The sequence below is a fragment of the Pyxicephalus adspersus genome, chromosome 4 (assembly GCF_032062135.1).
Source record: "Pyxicephalus adspersus chromosome 4, UCB_Pads_2.0, whole genome shotgun sequence".
Lineage (NCBI taxonomy): Eukaryota > Metazoa > Chordata > Amphibia > Anura > Pyxicephalidae > Pyxicephalus > Pyxicephalus adspersus.
The window spans coordinates 44350996-44366387 of record NC_092861.1 but is presented as its reverse complement, the minus strand read 5'-3'; the positions used below and the strand labels follow the sequence as shown (position 1 = coordinate 44366387).

Below are 15392 nucleotides of genomic sequence, written 5' to 3'. Positions count from 1 at the left end.
TTTGCTTGATTCCACATGAGAACTCCAGGGTAACTGAATAGTCTTAGCTTGGTTTGACAGACAATACTGTGAGCCAGCAGACTCATTCTCGCATACCAGAGGCAGGGGCTTTCAGGGGGTATCCAGGCCACTGTAATGGACGGCACCAATGCATTTACAGGCAGGCTGTCTTCTGTGCTTTTGGACAAACCGGTGGAATGGATACAAAATTCTTTTTGATAGAACATTGTTTTTACAGTAATTGAAGATAAAAGGATCCATAAACAACTTGGAAAGTAAGGAGTGCTCTGAAAAAATGTAAGTAAGACTATTTTTACTGAACCTGCTGTACCTAATATTGGGGCAGGTGGAACAAACTTTGCTTTACAGTTCTGTTTATTGTTACATGAGAATGTGAGTGTAATTAATACACACCCATCATGTTGCTGGTGAAAGTGTTATACAATTCTATTCAATTTTTACAAATGTAATTCTTTTCCTATCATGTAGGAAATACGTTGTAATAGTTTCATCTACTTGTTTAATGACCTGTATTATATTATGGATTTGGATCAGCCTGTGAATTGGAAGTAATCTGCCAAAGTCCTTAGGTCCTTTCAGATGGTTTCTTGAAAGGAACCTCAGGTCTTTGTCCCACATTTCCCACAGTATAAAGCAGCTTTATTAGACAAAGCTACACAGCACTTTTAGCTGACAATTTTGAGGCAAGAATTCCATATGCCCCACAAGTCACATATGTGGTAAAGTAACTTATGTAATACTGTATATGTAGAACTATAAAAAGAGCATTAAACTTTTTAACTACCGTAAATGTATTGGAAAGCACTTGAATGCATGTTTAGTAATGTCATCAATTTACCATCTGCTAATTTCTGCATTATAAATATGCTCCATGTGTGTTTTCAGCAATACTAAATGATAAAAAATTGTGTTTTAGCCCTGCTAAAGGTGGGAAACATTTTATGAGTTAATATATAAAGGCTGCATAGATAAATATGACTCATTGTATTGGTGGGTAGTGCATGAGTTTTTTTGTGGTGCATGTTGAGTAGTGGCAGCAACACTAAGAATGCATGTTGGTTGCAGTGGTACCAACAGTAAGAGTGTGTCTTAAGTGTAAGAGTGAATAATGGTGCACTGGTAATGAGTACATGACTGCAGACGATGTTCAATGTTGGCTAATATAAGAGTGCATGTTGGGTGTTGAGTTTAAACATTGAGCTGGGTGATAAGCATTGGTTCACTCACAGAGAGAGCATTTGTGGGCATGGAGGAGTTCAGAGATAAAGTTTGCATTGCAGTTCTCTCACTTCGTGGCCTATAATAAAGTGGCAGCAGACTCTTGAGCACCATATAGCAGTCAAGAGCTAGCCAGTACTGTAAAGCAGTCAAGAGCGTGCAGCATTGACATGTGCGATTAACATTTTCTGCTGTTGTCATTAGAATATCTACTGTCAACAATGCATGTCCAAAGTAGTACTTGAAAAACACCAGTCTTTAGCTGGTGCTGCTAATCCATGCAGTAACTGCTTGTCATTAAATACCATCATTAGCACTGTAAGTTCTTATTTAGTATCATGGCCATGTAACTCTGCCCTTTATTAAGGAAGAATGCTTATGTGAAACCCTTTATGCATGTTATGGTTACCTGGAGAGTTGCCACAGTAAATGTACACACATTATGTAGTGAATAAGTGATTTTGACGGTTACGCCTGATCATGTGCAGAATTAGCTGAAATATTGTTTAAAGCATTAAGCATCTGTTAGGAGATTCTCATCTGTCCGGCGACTCAGTGCTTTGCGTCATAGCAGTATAAAACACGGTTTATTTTGTCCAGTGATGTCATTTGCAGCAGTCAGGAGAACTAAGATAGCAGCATCCCCTGCTTCTCTTTAGTCGTGCAGTCTGATGTATTTTTTGGCATCCCCAGCATCCCTTGCAGGCTGTTCACAGCTGAAGGGGATTTTAGAGGCTGATCAGCTCCTGACTCAGTCCTGCACTGCTATTGGCTGCTGGGACTTTATAGCCTTTATAGCTCCCAGTCACCAGTGCCTTTTGTAGTGTTTAGCTGGGCTAATCTGTGCTGGAGTGTGTTTTCGTGTGATTTCCTGTTGCTGACCCTGCCTGTATCTAATCTTGTGAGTTTTTGCTGCCTGGACCGACCTTTGCCTGTGACTTAAGTAAGTCCTGGGGCAACTGTGTGCTGGGAGACACAACCAGTCTTCCGAGGCTGAGCGGGGGCTTGCTATAGGTAAAGACTGTGGTGTTAGATTGGGGGACTGGTGTCTGGTGAGGACTGGTGCTGACCAGGGCCTTACAACATGCATGGTTGTGACAATGACATTTTGTGTGCCTGATCATGTATGTTGGTTGGATTTAAAATCAGTTTTTAGTATGTTATTTACCTCAAAACTTTGAACCTAAAGCCAATTTTGTGTTAATATTTTTATTATTTAATCTAAAACTCAACCTGAAACTAAGGTTAAAACAACGTGTTATTAAAAGTGGTAAATTGCTGGTTTTATAGGTCTGGTTCAAAATTCAAGTCAACGAATATTGTAAAACAGAAAATCATTATATTATGGTGTTTTACTAGTTTGGTAATCATTGAAATAAATTCATTTTTTTAATTCAAATTCTTTCTTTTTTATGCAGATTACAAAGCTATAGCAATGCAAATAACGAACAGAGAGAGAAGAGCGGTGTTTTAAATTGGCAATAGTGGTTTATATGTTAGCAATTGTGCAATAAACAAATATCATACATCAAGCAAGTTAAAATGTTAAATTATTTTGACAAGATAAAAAAAGAAAAGAGGTTGTTGCCTAGTTGAGTTTCCGGGGATAATTGACCAGTCTACGCTAGACATAGCAGTAAATAATGTAATCCCTCCCAATATTACCCCTGAAGAAGCCGTAAGGCGAACTGCGTCGGGGTAAGAAGCGTTGCACGGTTAGTTCAAACCCCTTTCCTCAAATACTGGCTATGGTAACTCTAATCAGCCACCGTCTATATAGAGAACATTCCTGTCTAGCGAAGACTAGTCAATTATACCCTGGAAATGTAACCAGGGATTGACCTCTTTTCTTTTTGTACCTTGTTGAATTCATTTCATATTGTAACTTGCTTGATGTATGATATTTGTTTATTGCACAATTGCTAACATATAAACCACTATTGACAATTTGAAATGCCCCTCTTCTCTCTCTGTTCGTTATTTTCGTTGCAATATTACTCACTTATTTAGCCCCATTCAACCAGCATTCTTTTGCCTGGTCTGGTCTACCAGAAAACTCCAACATTCAAGGAAGATAGGCCAACAACGGACCATTAACTAGCAGGTGTAGATCTTTACCCAAATAGAACAGAAGAGCCAAGCATTAGAAAGGTTGTCATATTATCCATTAAAAAGCTTATTTTCATCGGTATATTTATTGATTTCCATGTCCAGATTTTTGTATATGTGCACCTGCTGTTTTTAAGATCAGTGTGATTAAGTGTTGCAAAAACTTCCAGGTTATGATACAGACAGCGGGTAATTTAGTGAGCATGCATAACACTTTAAAATTGGGTGCGTCTTATATGCCGGAGCGTCTTATACGCCGAAAAATACGGTACATTATACGCCTAAACGGTAGACAACAGACTTTCGATCTATTTGATTGGACATAGTCTAAGAAACCCCTAACGCTCTATGATCATACCAGACTGTATGGCGAAAAAGTTCTATGCTATCGCGATGTTGGGTGGCCTCTGTTTTATCGATGAGCATTAAAGATTGGAGATATTGCAACAATTGAGAAACCTTGGAGGATTAAGTTCCAGCTACATATTAAGAATCCATTTTTTACCTGCTCGAAAGCAAAGATACTCAAACTTGGTGTCCTTTGTTTGTGTTGCGTGAGCGACAGATGCCTGTTCTGGTGGGATACTATGAAACAGTGCCAAATGTGGGGAAAGTGGCCTTATATGCCTTGTAACTATCCTTGTCATAAGCACATTTAGGACATGCAGTAAATGTTGTGGAGGCAATCAGTGCTGTAAGTGGTAAATCAAAATCTTAATATGCTCTATGAACTACTTCAAGTTTTTTATTCAGAATAGTAAGACAATTACCCAGGCAGAGTGCATTAAACTATTGCGCAGAACATTTAAAGGAAAAAAAAACAGGTAAATAATGTCCAGGATAATAGCTTTGTGAAGCAAATTTATACAAAATGTCTGCATTGTCTTATATTTTGGACAGCTCAAGCTTTAATGTCATCAATTGTATATGACAAAGCCCTGTCACATGATGGTGGACTTTTTCTTTTAATTTACCTGCTTATCTTCAGTTTATGTTAGTAATTACAGTGCTGCAAATTATCAACTTTGCTAAAGCCACTGTTTTCCTCTGTAGGGATGGATTGTAGATTAGTGACCTAGGGGAATGTGAAGTTTATATGTAGAAGTTACCTACCTTACCTTGTTTAAGTATGTGGAATTCTGGAATCCAGTGTCTCCTCTTCTGAACATCATTAAATGCCCAGTTACAGCCTGACTTGTCTAAGCAGCACAATGTTGATAGTGGGAGGAATTGCACTTGTGCTTCAGGTAGACAGAGCAGAGGAAAGGCTGTGGCTGCTGCAGAGTGACACATGCCATGTTGCATGTTTGGGGTGTACATGAAAGAATGGAGTGTCAAAAGGAGTGACCAGAAACAGGAAAAACAACAACAACAACAAAAAAACAACATGTGCATGTATTTTCTTTTTATATTAGGCTTTAATTTATTAACATATAGAATATTAATGTTTTTATTTAAAACAAAAGGGCTATGATGTCCAGTCAAGGGAAAGGACATCCTTATTCATAATAATCGTAATATCCTCATTGTTTTTACCATTTTATTCATGCCATTTAATTCCAATTTTAAGTATGTTTTTGCATGACTGATATTTATTTTTTGGTTGATTTATTAACACTGTGATAGTGACATCATTTTCATTTTTAAATTACTTTACATTTCGTTGTTCTTGCCTGTCTTAGGCAGTTAGTACACTGTTACCTACATTTCGTACTTTACATACTTTACTGTACTTTACATACTGTTACCGTTTTTCTAAAATATACCATATTGACAATTTTTCTACCAGGTAATACACAGCAACTGCCTAATATACTGCAGTCTGATGTTTTTAGGCTCTATCTGTGTAAACACATTGGTACTAGGATCACACTACTTATGATCACATGACCGTGTCAAAAAGCAGGTTTAATCTGCATTCCTCACATTCCACTTAGAAACCTACAGTAGGTTAATAAATGCTCACTTGTTTCTATACAGGAAAATATAGTTATTTTTAAAGTGTATGTCCACCAGATTTTCTTTTTTTTTTAATGTTTTAGAAAAAATGGGAGGAGGGTTGCCAACTTTTTTTTAACTGGCAAATTGTAAGAGGACATTTTTTACTGACAACCTCAGATATGCCAATAACTGGTATTGTAGACTAAAACAAACAACTTAAAGAATATAAACAAGGAATTCAATACATGCATGTAAACATACAGTATTTCCACACTTATGAGTTCATTTGCACGAGAGGGCACATGTGATGTACTACAGTGTTTTATTTTTTTCCAGTTTGTTATTCTGTTCACTAAAGCATGTTGCATTTGTAGTTGCATCACCTAGAAATAGCAATGAGGTTAGGCACCAAGAAGGAGGTTTTGGGCTCTAGGCAGGAAGTTAAGAAGCAGGAGCAGGGTTTAGGCACTGGTTGTAGGATAATCTGACAAAATAGAATTTTCCTACAGTACCTGCCAGTGCACTGCAGCATGGAGGTCTTTCCATCCATCATGTCTCCTGGACCCAGTGGCAGACAGCAGATGCAACACTGCTGTAACTGCTCTGCACTCTGGCTGAACCAATCCTTCTCTGACATCATAAGTACACAATGAAGCCAGACATGCATAAGCTCAGACAATTAAGAATCTTAGCTTTTTTCAGTACAGAGGACTATTACTGACGTCCACTCCCATCCCTAATCGCAGATTGTTCATATGATCTTACTAGGTGGATTCTTTTTTCTATGTTCCCGTGACCGTTATCACTGATTCTTCAAGAAATAAAGTGAAACTAGCAAAAAGGTGGAAAGGAGCACAAAAATCTGGAGATAAGTCTAGTGGTCCAGGGGAACCCTCCCACTCTTTTCCCCCAGTCAGGCACGGAACGGAAAAGTCAGACAATACAAAAAATTAAAACATGTAACATATTTGTCTGGGTGGTACATATATCCCATCCAACACTTTCAACACAAGTATTTGGGATACTCTGCAACAATATATGTATATATAATATTATATGTTATATATAATATTAGTTTTTTTGTAATATTAATCCTAACACACTAGGAAATGTCTTAATCAATTTTTGTTTGATTACAAAGTTATGAAACTATAAATTACTTGATTTAGGTGTTTTGTTTTAGGTTTGTTCAGACTGGAGTAGCAAAACAGTGGCGTTAACCACTCTTCTGCGCTTATTTTCAACTGCTTGGTGCCAGAGAGCCATCATAGGCATGTTTTTGTTCAGATGGTGAGTGGTTCTATGGCACATTTTGAAGAGGTCAAAAGGAGGTGTCAAACTGCTCTGGGTTGCTACATGAAGCATAAAAATTTTGCTGCAACCACACAACAGACAAATGCAAAAAAAAAGAAATTTTAGCTTTTGCCATTTAATTTATTGATACCCAGACCTTTGGGGGTAGGTTTAGGACTAGTTGACAGCAGTGAATTGCAGCAATGCAACTCGAAAGAACAACAGTCTGAACTAGTCCTTACCTTTAAGCATGTGGTTAATAGTATGTGGTGAGCTACAGATGGGATTCAACCTCGAGGTTTGAGCAATACATATCAATGGTAATGTTATTTTAAGTGGAACTAAGCTGTCAAATACAAAATTGTAAACGGCAGGTAGGTTGTGTATTGCAGAAGGGTCCGGTAATGTCTCAAGTCTTGTATACAGCAAGAATGGGCAATAATTACCTGGTAAATAATGCTTTGGTTATCTACAAGTGCTGTTCTTACTTTAAGTTCTTTGTTTTATAGGACTTTTATAAAAGCAGTACCACAGATTTGGCTGTTTACTTACAATTTTACAAAAGATTCTAGTAGCATGTAACAAAACAATTATTGTGTGTTGATTAGCAACATCCTGCACAAATATAATTACAACTTGTTAGTTTCTATACTTACGTAATATTTGGTTCAAGTTACAGGCAATCTCTCTTTAACTTCTAATTTTGTAAGACACATTATTGCTGAAGGGACATCGCCTGTTCCTTTCTGCAATAATAACCTACCTAATCAAGCATTTGTAAAAGTGGAACTTTACTTCTTTTCTACTTTAAAGAGGAAGTAAACTCAAGTGCCCAAAACAAAAAAAATCCACTTTACTTCAACCCCCCAGTGCAGTCGATCAGTCCGGAGGTTTCTGCCATTGGGTCCCGTGTCGTCCATCCGTCTTCGGGCATTCTCTTCTTTTCTTCCAGTTCTTCTTCCTACGTCACCCGAAACAGGCACAAGATCGAGTGACGTAGTTTGGGGAAAAAAACTTGCCGATTTCATTGTGCATGCATGAGATCCGCTTTTTTTCTCCTTTTGATGAAAGGGCACCTCGGGCATGTGCAGGAGAATCCAAGAGCCTCCCGGGATGCGTGACATAGGTATCCCCGGAGGATTTGCAATTCTATTCATTCATTCATTCAGTAGGGGGTAGTGCAGCACACTTTTTTTTTTAAAGGGTATTGCACTTACAAAAAAAATACAAATAGAATTTTTACCTTACATAAAAGGGTTGTCTACCCTGTTATGTAAAGTGAAAATTCTGAGTTTAGGGATGCTTTAGATAAAAAAAAAAGTCTTTTGTATATCAAGGTAATTGATCATTAATTCATATGAAGTTAACGATCATTGTCCTTTTATGGCTTTGCTATTAAGTAAAACACCTCAATACCCATGCAGGCAGAAATGTTTAACTTTGTTGGTTGTGTGTTTGTTTTTAGTCATTGTCTTGCTACATTAAAAAGTCATAGGAGAAACATAATGGCATAAAAACAGTTTGAAAAGCAACTGACAGAAATGATAACACTTGTATTTCTATTGTTGCATGTTTTTAAAAATAGAATTTTTTTATGAATGGACATGACGGCTTGTATATACCCAAGCATATCTCTACACTGTGATTTATCTTCAAATAATATAATTTACATGGATTTGCCTTATCTGCTATAAACTTCAGCACAGCACATTTGTAATGAGGATTATATCTCTTTGTAAATCTTTCTTAGTGTATATTGACTTTACTAAGTATACGGTAAGTCTTATCACCGCTGGACATTTTAATGTCAGACAGGACAATTTTTCACTGGAAGTATTTCAGTAATTTAAAAAGATTACATATTAACTCAGTTAACAGCTGTTAATGTTTTTTCCTAAATCTAGAGAATGCAAAAACTCTTTTGTAAATTAAACATTAATCTTCCTGCAATGTGTAATAATATAAATTCTGTTCTTTCTTGGTGGTTTGCAGGAGTGTGTATTGGATGAGAATGATGTGAAACTAACTGCTAGCATTACAAACTGACATACTAGATTGTGATGTAGAAATGGAGGTTAAAGTTTAACCCCATCTAATTGTGGTACGTTGTGGTATGTTATCACATGCGTGTTAATGTGATGTATTGCGCACATTGACGCACGTTGCATTAAGGCAGCCTAATTGTTGAATGGGCTATCAGCACATAGCAATTGACCAAAAACCTAGCCTGCATTCTTTTTTTAAGCAACTCGCAATAGTTCGAGAACAGGCAATGGTCAGCAACAGAAAAACACATAAAAATCTCTCCCAGCTAAATGCTACAGCAGGCAATACGGACTGGGATCAGAGAGGCTATAAAGTCCCAGCAGCCAGTGGCAGCATGGGATTGCTTGGGAACCATTCTGCTAACCAGCTGCAGCACAGCTTCAAATCACCTTCAGCTGTGCAGCCTCGGTGCAGGGGATGCCTAGAGGAAAGCACATCTAAAGGGAAATAAGAATGCAGCAAGCAGCAGAGCACTAATTCCTGTAACTCGTCTGCTGCTGCCAGTGCTGCTGCCGGAGGGAATAGGTTGAGCGCGCTCTACTGTGGTGAGAGACCGCCTGGGATTGTCGGTCTAAAGAAAATCTCCTAGCAAAAACTTTCTGCTTGTTCTTTAATAGATTTGGATCATGAACAAGATAATTTAGCCCTTTCTGTGTAAAAATTTCTAGTTCTGAATCTTCATCAGCCACATTCTTAGTATTGGATGATTTTTGATTGTAACAAGTTGCTCCTTCACTGTATTCCCCATCTTGTTCTACAGAAGCAAGTCCATGTGGTGGTACAGGAATAAGCAACGAATCAATATGAGGAAAAGGCCTGATTGCAGAATCCATGCTAGGATGAACAATTTTGTGATTAGTTTTAGCCGAGAATCCATTTGTGTTCACAAAGCAAAAATAGCAATCATTTAGATGGTTTCACAGCTTCCACCTCACCATCGGAATTGCAGATGGCATCGCTGCCACACATTGTCAGTTCATTGGAACAAATGGTACAGGTGACTTGTGGAGCCCAAGATTTTTCCTGGTCACCAAGTGGACAGGCAAAGTACAATTTGTATATCTTTGTAGATCTGTGGTAATTGGGCAACGCTGGGCTTGGGTCGTGAATGAACCACACACATAACAAAAACTGGATGGATGATTAATACAATGTCTAGGCCTGATAGTAACTAGATCTTGTAATGCCTTTAGGGTAATATTACCAAATATCATTAAATACATACAGTGGGGGAAATACGTATTGAACAGGTCAACATTTTTCTCAGTAAATATATTTCTAATGAAATTTACACCAGACGTCGGTAACAACCTAGGCAATCTATTCATAATAATAAAGATAACAAATATGTCATATAAAGTGGAATAGCACAGGAAATAGGTGTTGAACGCATATAGAAATAAGGTGCAAAAAGGCAAGGAAATCCGCACAAATCTGTCAGTATTTACAAAGCAATCCTGCTCCCTATCAGTGTAAATTATCATAATTTGGTTTAGTTCTAATTGATAGCCTATAAAAAAGTTTCTTATCACCAAGGTATCCCACAAAAAACATCTCATGATGGGTAAAATCAAAGAGCTGTCTCAAGACCTTTGCAACCTTATTGTTGCAAAACATACTGATTGCATTGGTAACAGAGATATAAGCTTCTGAATGTTCCAGTGAGCACCGTTGGGACCATATTTCGGAAGTGGAAAGAACATCATTTCACCCTAAACTGACCACAACCAAGTCCTCATCACAAGATTACTGACACAAGAGACAAAAGAATAATCAGAAGAGTTGTCTAAGAGCCAAGGATCACTCAAGGAGGACTACAGAAAGACCTGCAATTAGCAAGTTGTAAGAAAACAATAAGTAAAACACTCAACTGACATGGCCTCTTTGCATGCTTACTGCGCATAAGGCTCCACTGCTGAAATAAAAGTATGTTGAAGCTGGCTTAAAGTTTACTGCACAGCATTTGGACAAGCCTTTGAAAAACTGGAAGAATATACTCTGGTGAGATGAGACAAAAATTTAACTATTTAGATGTCATTGCGCACACTATGTTTGGAAGTGAAATGGCTCTGCACATCAGGCAGAAAACACCATACCATTTGTAAAGTTCGGAGGTGGGTACATCATAGTGTGGGGTTGTATTTCAGCATTTAGTACAGGCAGACTTTAAATAATTTAAGGAAGGATGAATGGAGAAATGTACCAGAACATTCTTGAGAATCTGCTTCAGGATGCTAAAGATGAAACAAGGGTGGACATTTAAGCAGGACATGATCCCAAACACACAGCCCAGGAAACTCTCAATTGGTTTCAGAGAAGGGAAATAACCTGACTTGGATCCAATTGAAAATCAATGGAAAGAACTGAAGATCAAAGTTCATAAAACAGGCCCCTGAAACCTTCAAGATTTGAAGACGTTTTGTGGCGAAGCATGGGCCAAAATCACTCCTGAGTAATACATGCAACTAGATCCTTCATACAGGAGGCGTCTTGAAGCCGTCATTACCAACAAAGGCTTTTCTGCTAAAATTTAAATACATTTTTGTAAGCCTATTCAATACTTATGTCCTGTGCCATTTCACTTTATTACACATAACTTAATTTATGGACTTATTTGTTTTGATTTCTTTCTATGTGTGGATTACCTGAGTTGTTACCAACATCTGGTGTAAATGCATGACAATAGGCCCATTAGAAATATATTTACTGAGAAAAATGTTGACGCGATTAATAGTTATTACCCCCGCTGTCATTACCTTCATACCAAAAACTTGACGTGCTACAGAAAAAACTAAACCGCATGAAGAATACTACAAAATCCACATAAAGTTGTCTATGATAAAAATGGTCTGTTGACTTGTGTATTATAATATTGTATTATCTATTTCTTTTTTAGGGAGAGCTGAAGATAAAATGCAAGCAACCAAAAAAAGGATATAATGTAATGAACTGTTGAAACTAGGGTGGACTTCATTTTAACTTGTGGAATGAGTAACAGCCATGCACCATTTGTTTCAGCTGGTATTAGAACAGAAAGATCTTTCCAGAGCAGGGGACTTGTTCTCTTTAGATGATTTTGAAATTGAAGGTAGTCTGTCTGAAGCTCTGGAACAAATCAGAAGTATATCATCCTCCCCGGTAAGTACAAAATATATAGTAAAGACTCCTGCATGGCTTAGGACACAACATGTTCTACATTTACATCATTACTGTCAAAATGTAGAAAGTGGAAATATTAATCTAATGCTAGAGCAATGTTTGAAACAATTACCAATACAGTACATTTTCTTGCAACATATTGGTCAGCAGCCACAAAGAGAACACCTGGGCTGAAGCTGCTAGGTCCCCTAACGTGCAGTAATGACTGTCTGTAAACATCTAGATACTTAGAGCACCAGGGTGTCTGTGTACTCAAGCGCCATGGAGTACCCACAATCTAAATTCTATTCCTAGCATTTGCTGGAATATAACTTTTAGCAGCTTGCTAGTATGCATGTATGCAGTTTGTTTCAGCCTATTGTGCTCAGTGTACTATAAATTCAAGCATATATTGGTTGGCATTAAACAAGTTTATTAACATTATTGAAGGACCATATGAGTCAACAGATTTTCAAAACATGATTTTTTTTATCTTTATCATTTAAATATTAAAAGCAAAGCCTAATCAAAAAGATTCCTAGACACATGTAATACCTTGGATGTTTTTTTCTGTCTCTTCTCTTTTTCTTTTCTGCTCCTTACTCCCCCAAGTCTTACAGTTCCCCTCTTCATATTATAAATGATCTCCATACTATTATCTTGCATATTTCCCATTATCATAACATTCTTTTTCAGTAGATACTTTTTTCTGCAGTTGCTGCCTGCTGTAATATCTTCCACACTCCTCTCCTGCATATACTGCCTGCTTTTATTTCTTTAGAGAGAAGGGACATTTCATTGGCCTTACTGGCTGCTAAATTGGTTGTAATACTTCCAATAGACCTGCTCACAGTCCTCCAGTGGTAATAGAAATGTCAACTAAAAATCTGTATAAAATAAAACATTTTTGCTTTAAAGAGCTATATAATTTCCCTTAACAGGGATGAATGACCTATTATTTGTTATACAAAGGTGGAGAACACTTTCACTTCAAATAAACTGTGGCTGTATACTAAACAGAGAGGGAAACTTTGTAGTGAGTGATTATCAGCCCATGTTTATTTTTAAGGTGTTACTGGTGCTTGCAGATCACACACGTTTCCTGTACTCAAACCTAGAAAGTAGAAGCAAACATTAATTTTAGTTAGCACTGCATATAATGGTTACATTAAAAAGTAGAACTTATAAGAAAACAAAAGACTTAGGTGTGGTTCTTATAAGATTATTACATTAAGGCTTTCAAAGTCTGTATTCCCTGCAGTCACATCATTTGTTGTATCCTGTATGTATTTTAGGATGTGGCATCATCATGTTCATTAATGATACCTTTGGATTCCTCTCTTACAATAAACGACAAACAACAAAATTACATCATCTCAGCAGAATTCATAATACCATTGTACCTAAAAGGCCTTAGATTTATTTTAGTTTAACAAAATACAATACTTTCTAAATTGATCAGAGTGTATTTATTAAATAAATCCACTAGAGGGCAACATTGCAGCATTCTTTGAGTAATTCTTTGAGCAAGTAAGCCATGCTTTTACATTTGTCCTTTTACATTTTTTACATGCTTTTACATTTAAAGTGACTTTCCCTCTTTTGGTATTGAATTCCTCTGTCCCTCAGTACTCTTAAAAATCGCCTCGCCAAACATGTTTGAATAAAAGAGCAAGAAACATATTTTTTAAAGTTTGTGACTACATTGCTGGAAGGGGATGTCACTGAGAATGAAAGCACAGACAGCAAAAAAAGAACTGTAATCCCCTCAAGCAGTGAATTGTTTAGAGTAGTTTTAGTTTGATGGCACCAACAAAATAGCTGCATGTAGTAGCCCAGACTTCTTCCAACTCACAGGACCAGGAAATATCTGTAAATTAGAGACTGCAACTATCCCTAGCCATTTCTATATTGTCCTCAGGGGTCACAACCAGTCATCGACTGATGAATTCAATGCTGACTTTAGGAGCTCCTTTTTGGAGATGTTTTTTGGGCAATACGTTTGTTAATAGCAACACCTTTGTTCTACATCATCTCCGCATTTCTCCATTATAGTTTATTTTGCAGACTGTTATGTCTGTATAATACATATACAGACTGTCTGTGTAAGTCCAGTGCAGTTATCAAACCACAAACATTGTCTCCAACATTCTGGATCTTCAAGGTACATACAAAGCTATCGTACTGCCACCAGAAAATGTGTTTTTTTTTTTGTCTACTTTCCCACTACTTTCTTTCCTGACACTTTTTCTTTCCTGAAATCACTTTCTTCTTGTTCTAACAGGAAGTGAGGAGGACTCCAGTAAGGACATAGATGGCAATAAACAACTGACAAAGGCTTTACCCCCTCCCTGCTCTTGTACTACTCTTGTTCTTATTCTTAACTAAGTATAATCTAAATGGATAGTAACGGTAAAGAAAATGTTCTGTCTCAGATCGCTGTACAATGATTTTTTATTGCTTATGTTTTTAGATACCATATTATTTAATAAAATTAGCTCTCACCATTCAGGGCCAATCCTGCCTGTCTTGATTACTATTATTAGCTTGTGTTGATATAGCACCAAAATGCATATTCATGTGCTGTCTCAATCCAATGTCCCTACCATAGTCATATGTCATTACCACAGTCTAAGGCCAATTTTAAAGGGAAAGCCAATCAACTTACCTGAATGTTTTTAGGATGTGAGAGGAAACCCATGCAAACATGGGCAAAACATACAAAGTCTGTGCTAATTGTGCCTTGGCTGACATTCAAACCTGGGACCTTGGTGATGCAAAGGCCAGGGTGCTATCCACTGAGACATCAAGTCATGATGACTTTAAATAAAGACCTACTTACATAAATCACAGGCTCAGGTTATTTTTATTGTGTCACTTCCCAATGCTATACAGCTTTGTTTTCAATATCAATCCAGATGGCCCTCAAATCATAGCTTTGGATAATTTCAAAATCCAAATTGTGTCAAAACTGATGACATGATAGAAAAGGGATGTTATTATAGTAATAGGCTTTTGTGATTGTCCATGTCTGTGACTAATGGAACAGGAGCCACCCTGACACCATTGGAGCAGTTGCTTCTTGTTGAAGCACATTGGGTAGCACTTGTATATGAATGATGTTTTTACTGACAGAAATGTGTCACCTTATAAGTGGGGTATTTTGTAGCTGCAGGGTCCTTAGAACTGCTGAGTGTCATTAAGCAAGTAGGAAATGTTTAAAGAAGCTGTCAGTGGATCACTTTCTCAAAACCTTTTTGCCCATGATGATGAGTTCTTAAACAAATGCCATGGCAAGTATATGTCCTTTATACTTTAATCACTGCACTCTCATCTGTCTCTGTTTCCTTAACAACAACCGTTCACAAAATGACATAAGTGTAAAGATCTCACTCATGGCTATGGTGGCATCCTAAGCTGTTACCTTCACCTTTAGCCTAACCTATTTTTGTATTCTTATACATAGTCATGCACTCTGACTAGGGGGAAACTCCTGATCCAAACCAAGTACTATCCCAATGAATTTGCTCTGGCCTATAAAATCTTTCGCGGTTACGCTGTTAGCTTAGGCGATTGAAAGCTGTCATATTTCTCTCAGTTTATAAAGATGCAGGGTCCCATTTGTG

General features: G+C 37.3%; 1 protein-coding gene across 1 annotated transcript in view; it reads left to right on the top strand.

The window, feature by feature from the left end:
* The window catches only part of VEPH1 (ventricular zone expressed PH domain containing 1), a 163345-nt gene continuing 147953 nt past the window's right edge, over positions 1 to 15392 (top strand). The window contains exons 1-2 of the mRNA XM_072408020.1: positions 1 to 297; positions 11525 to 11766. Of these exons, the coding sequence (XP_072264121.1) occupies positions 11629 to 11766 (138 nt within the window). The 5' untranslated portion in view covers positions 1 to 297; positions 11525 to 11628. The remainder of the gene's footprint in view (positions 298 to 11524; positions 11767 to 15392) is intronic.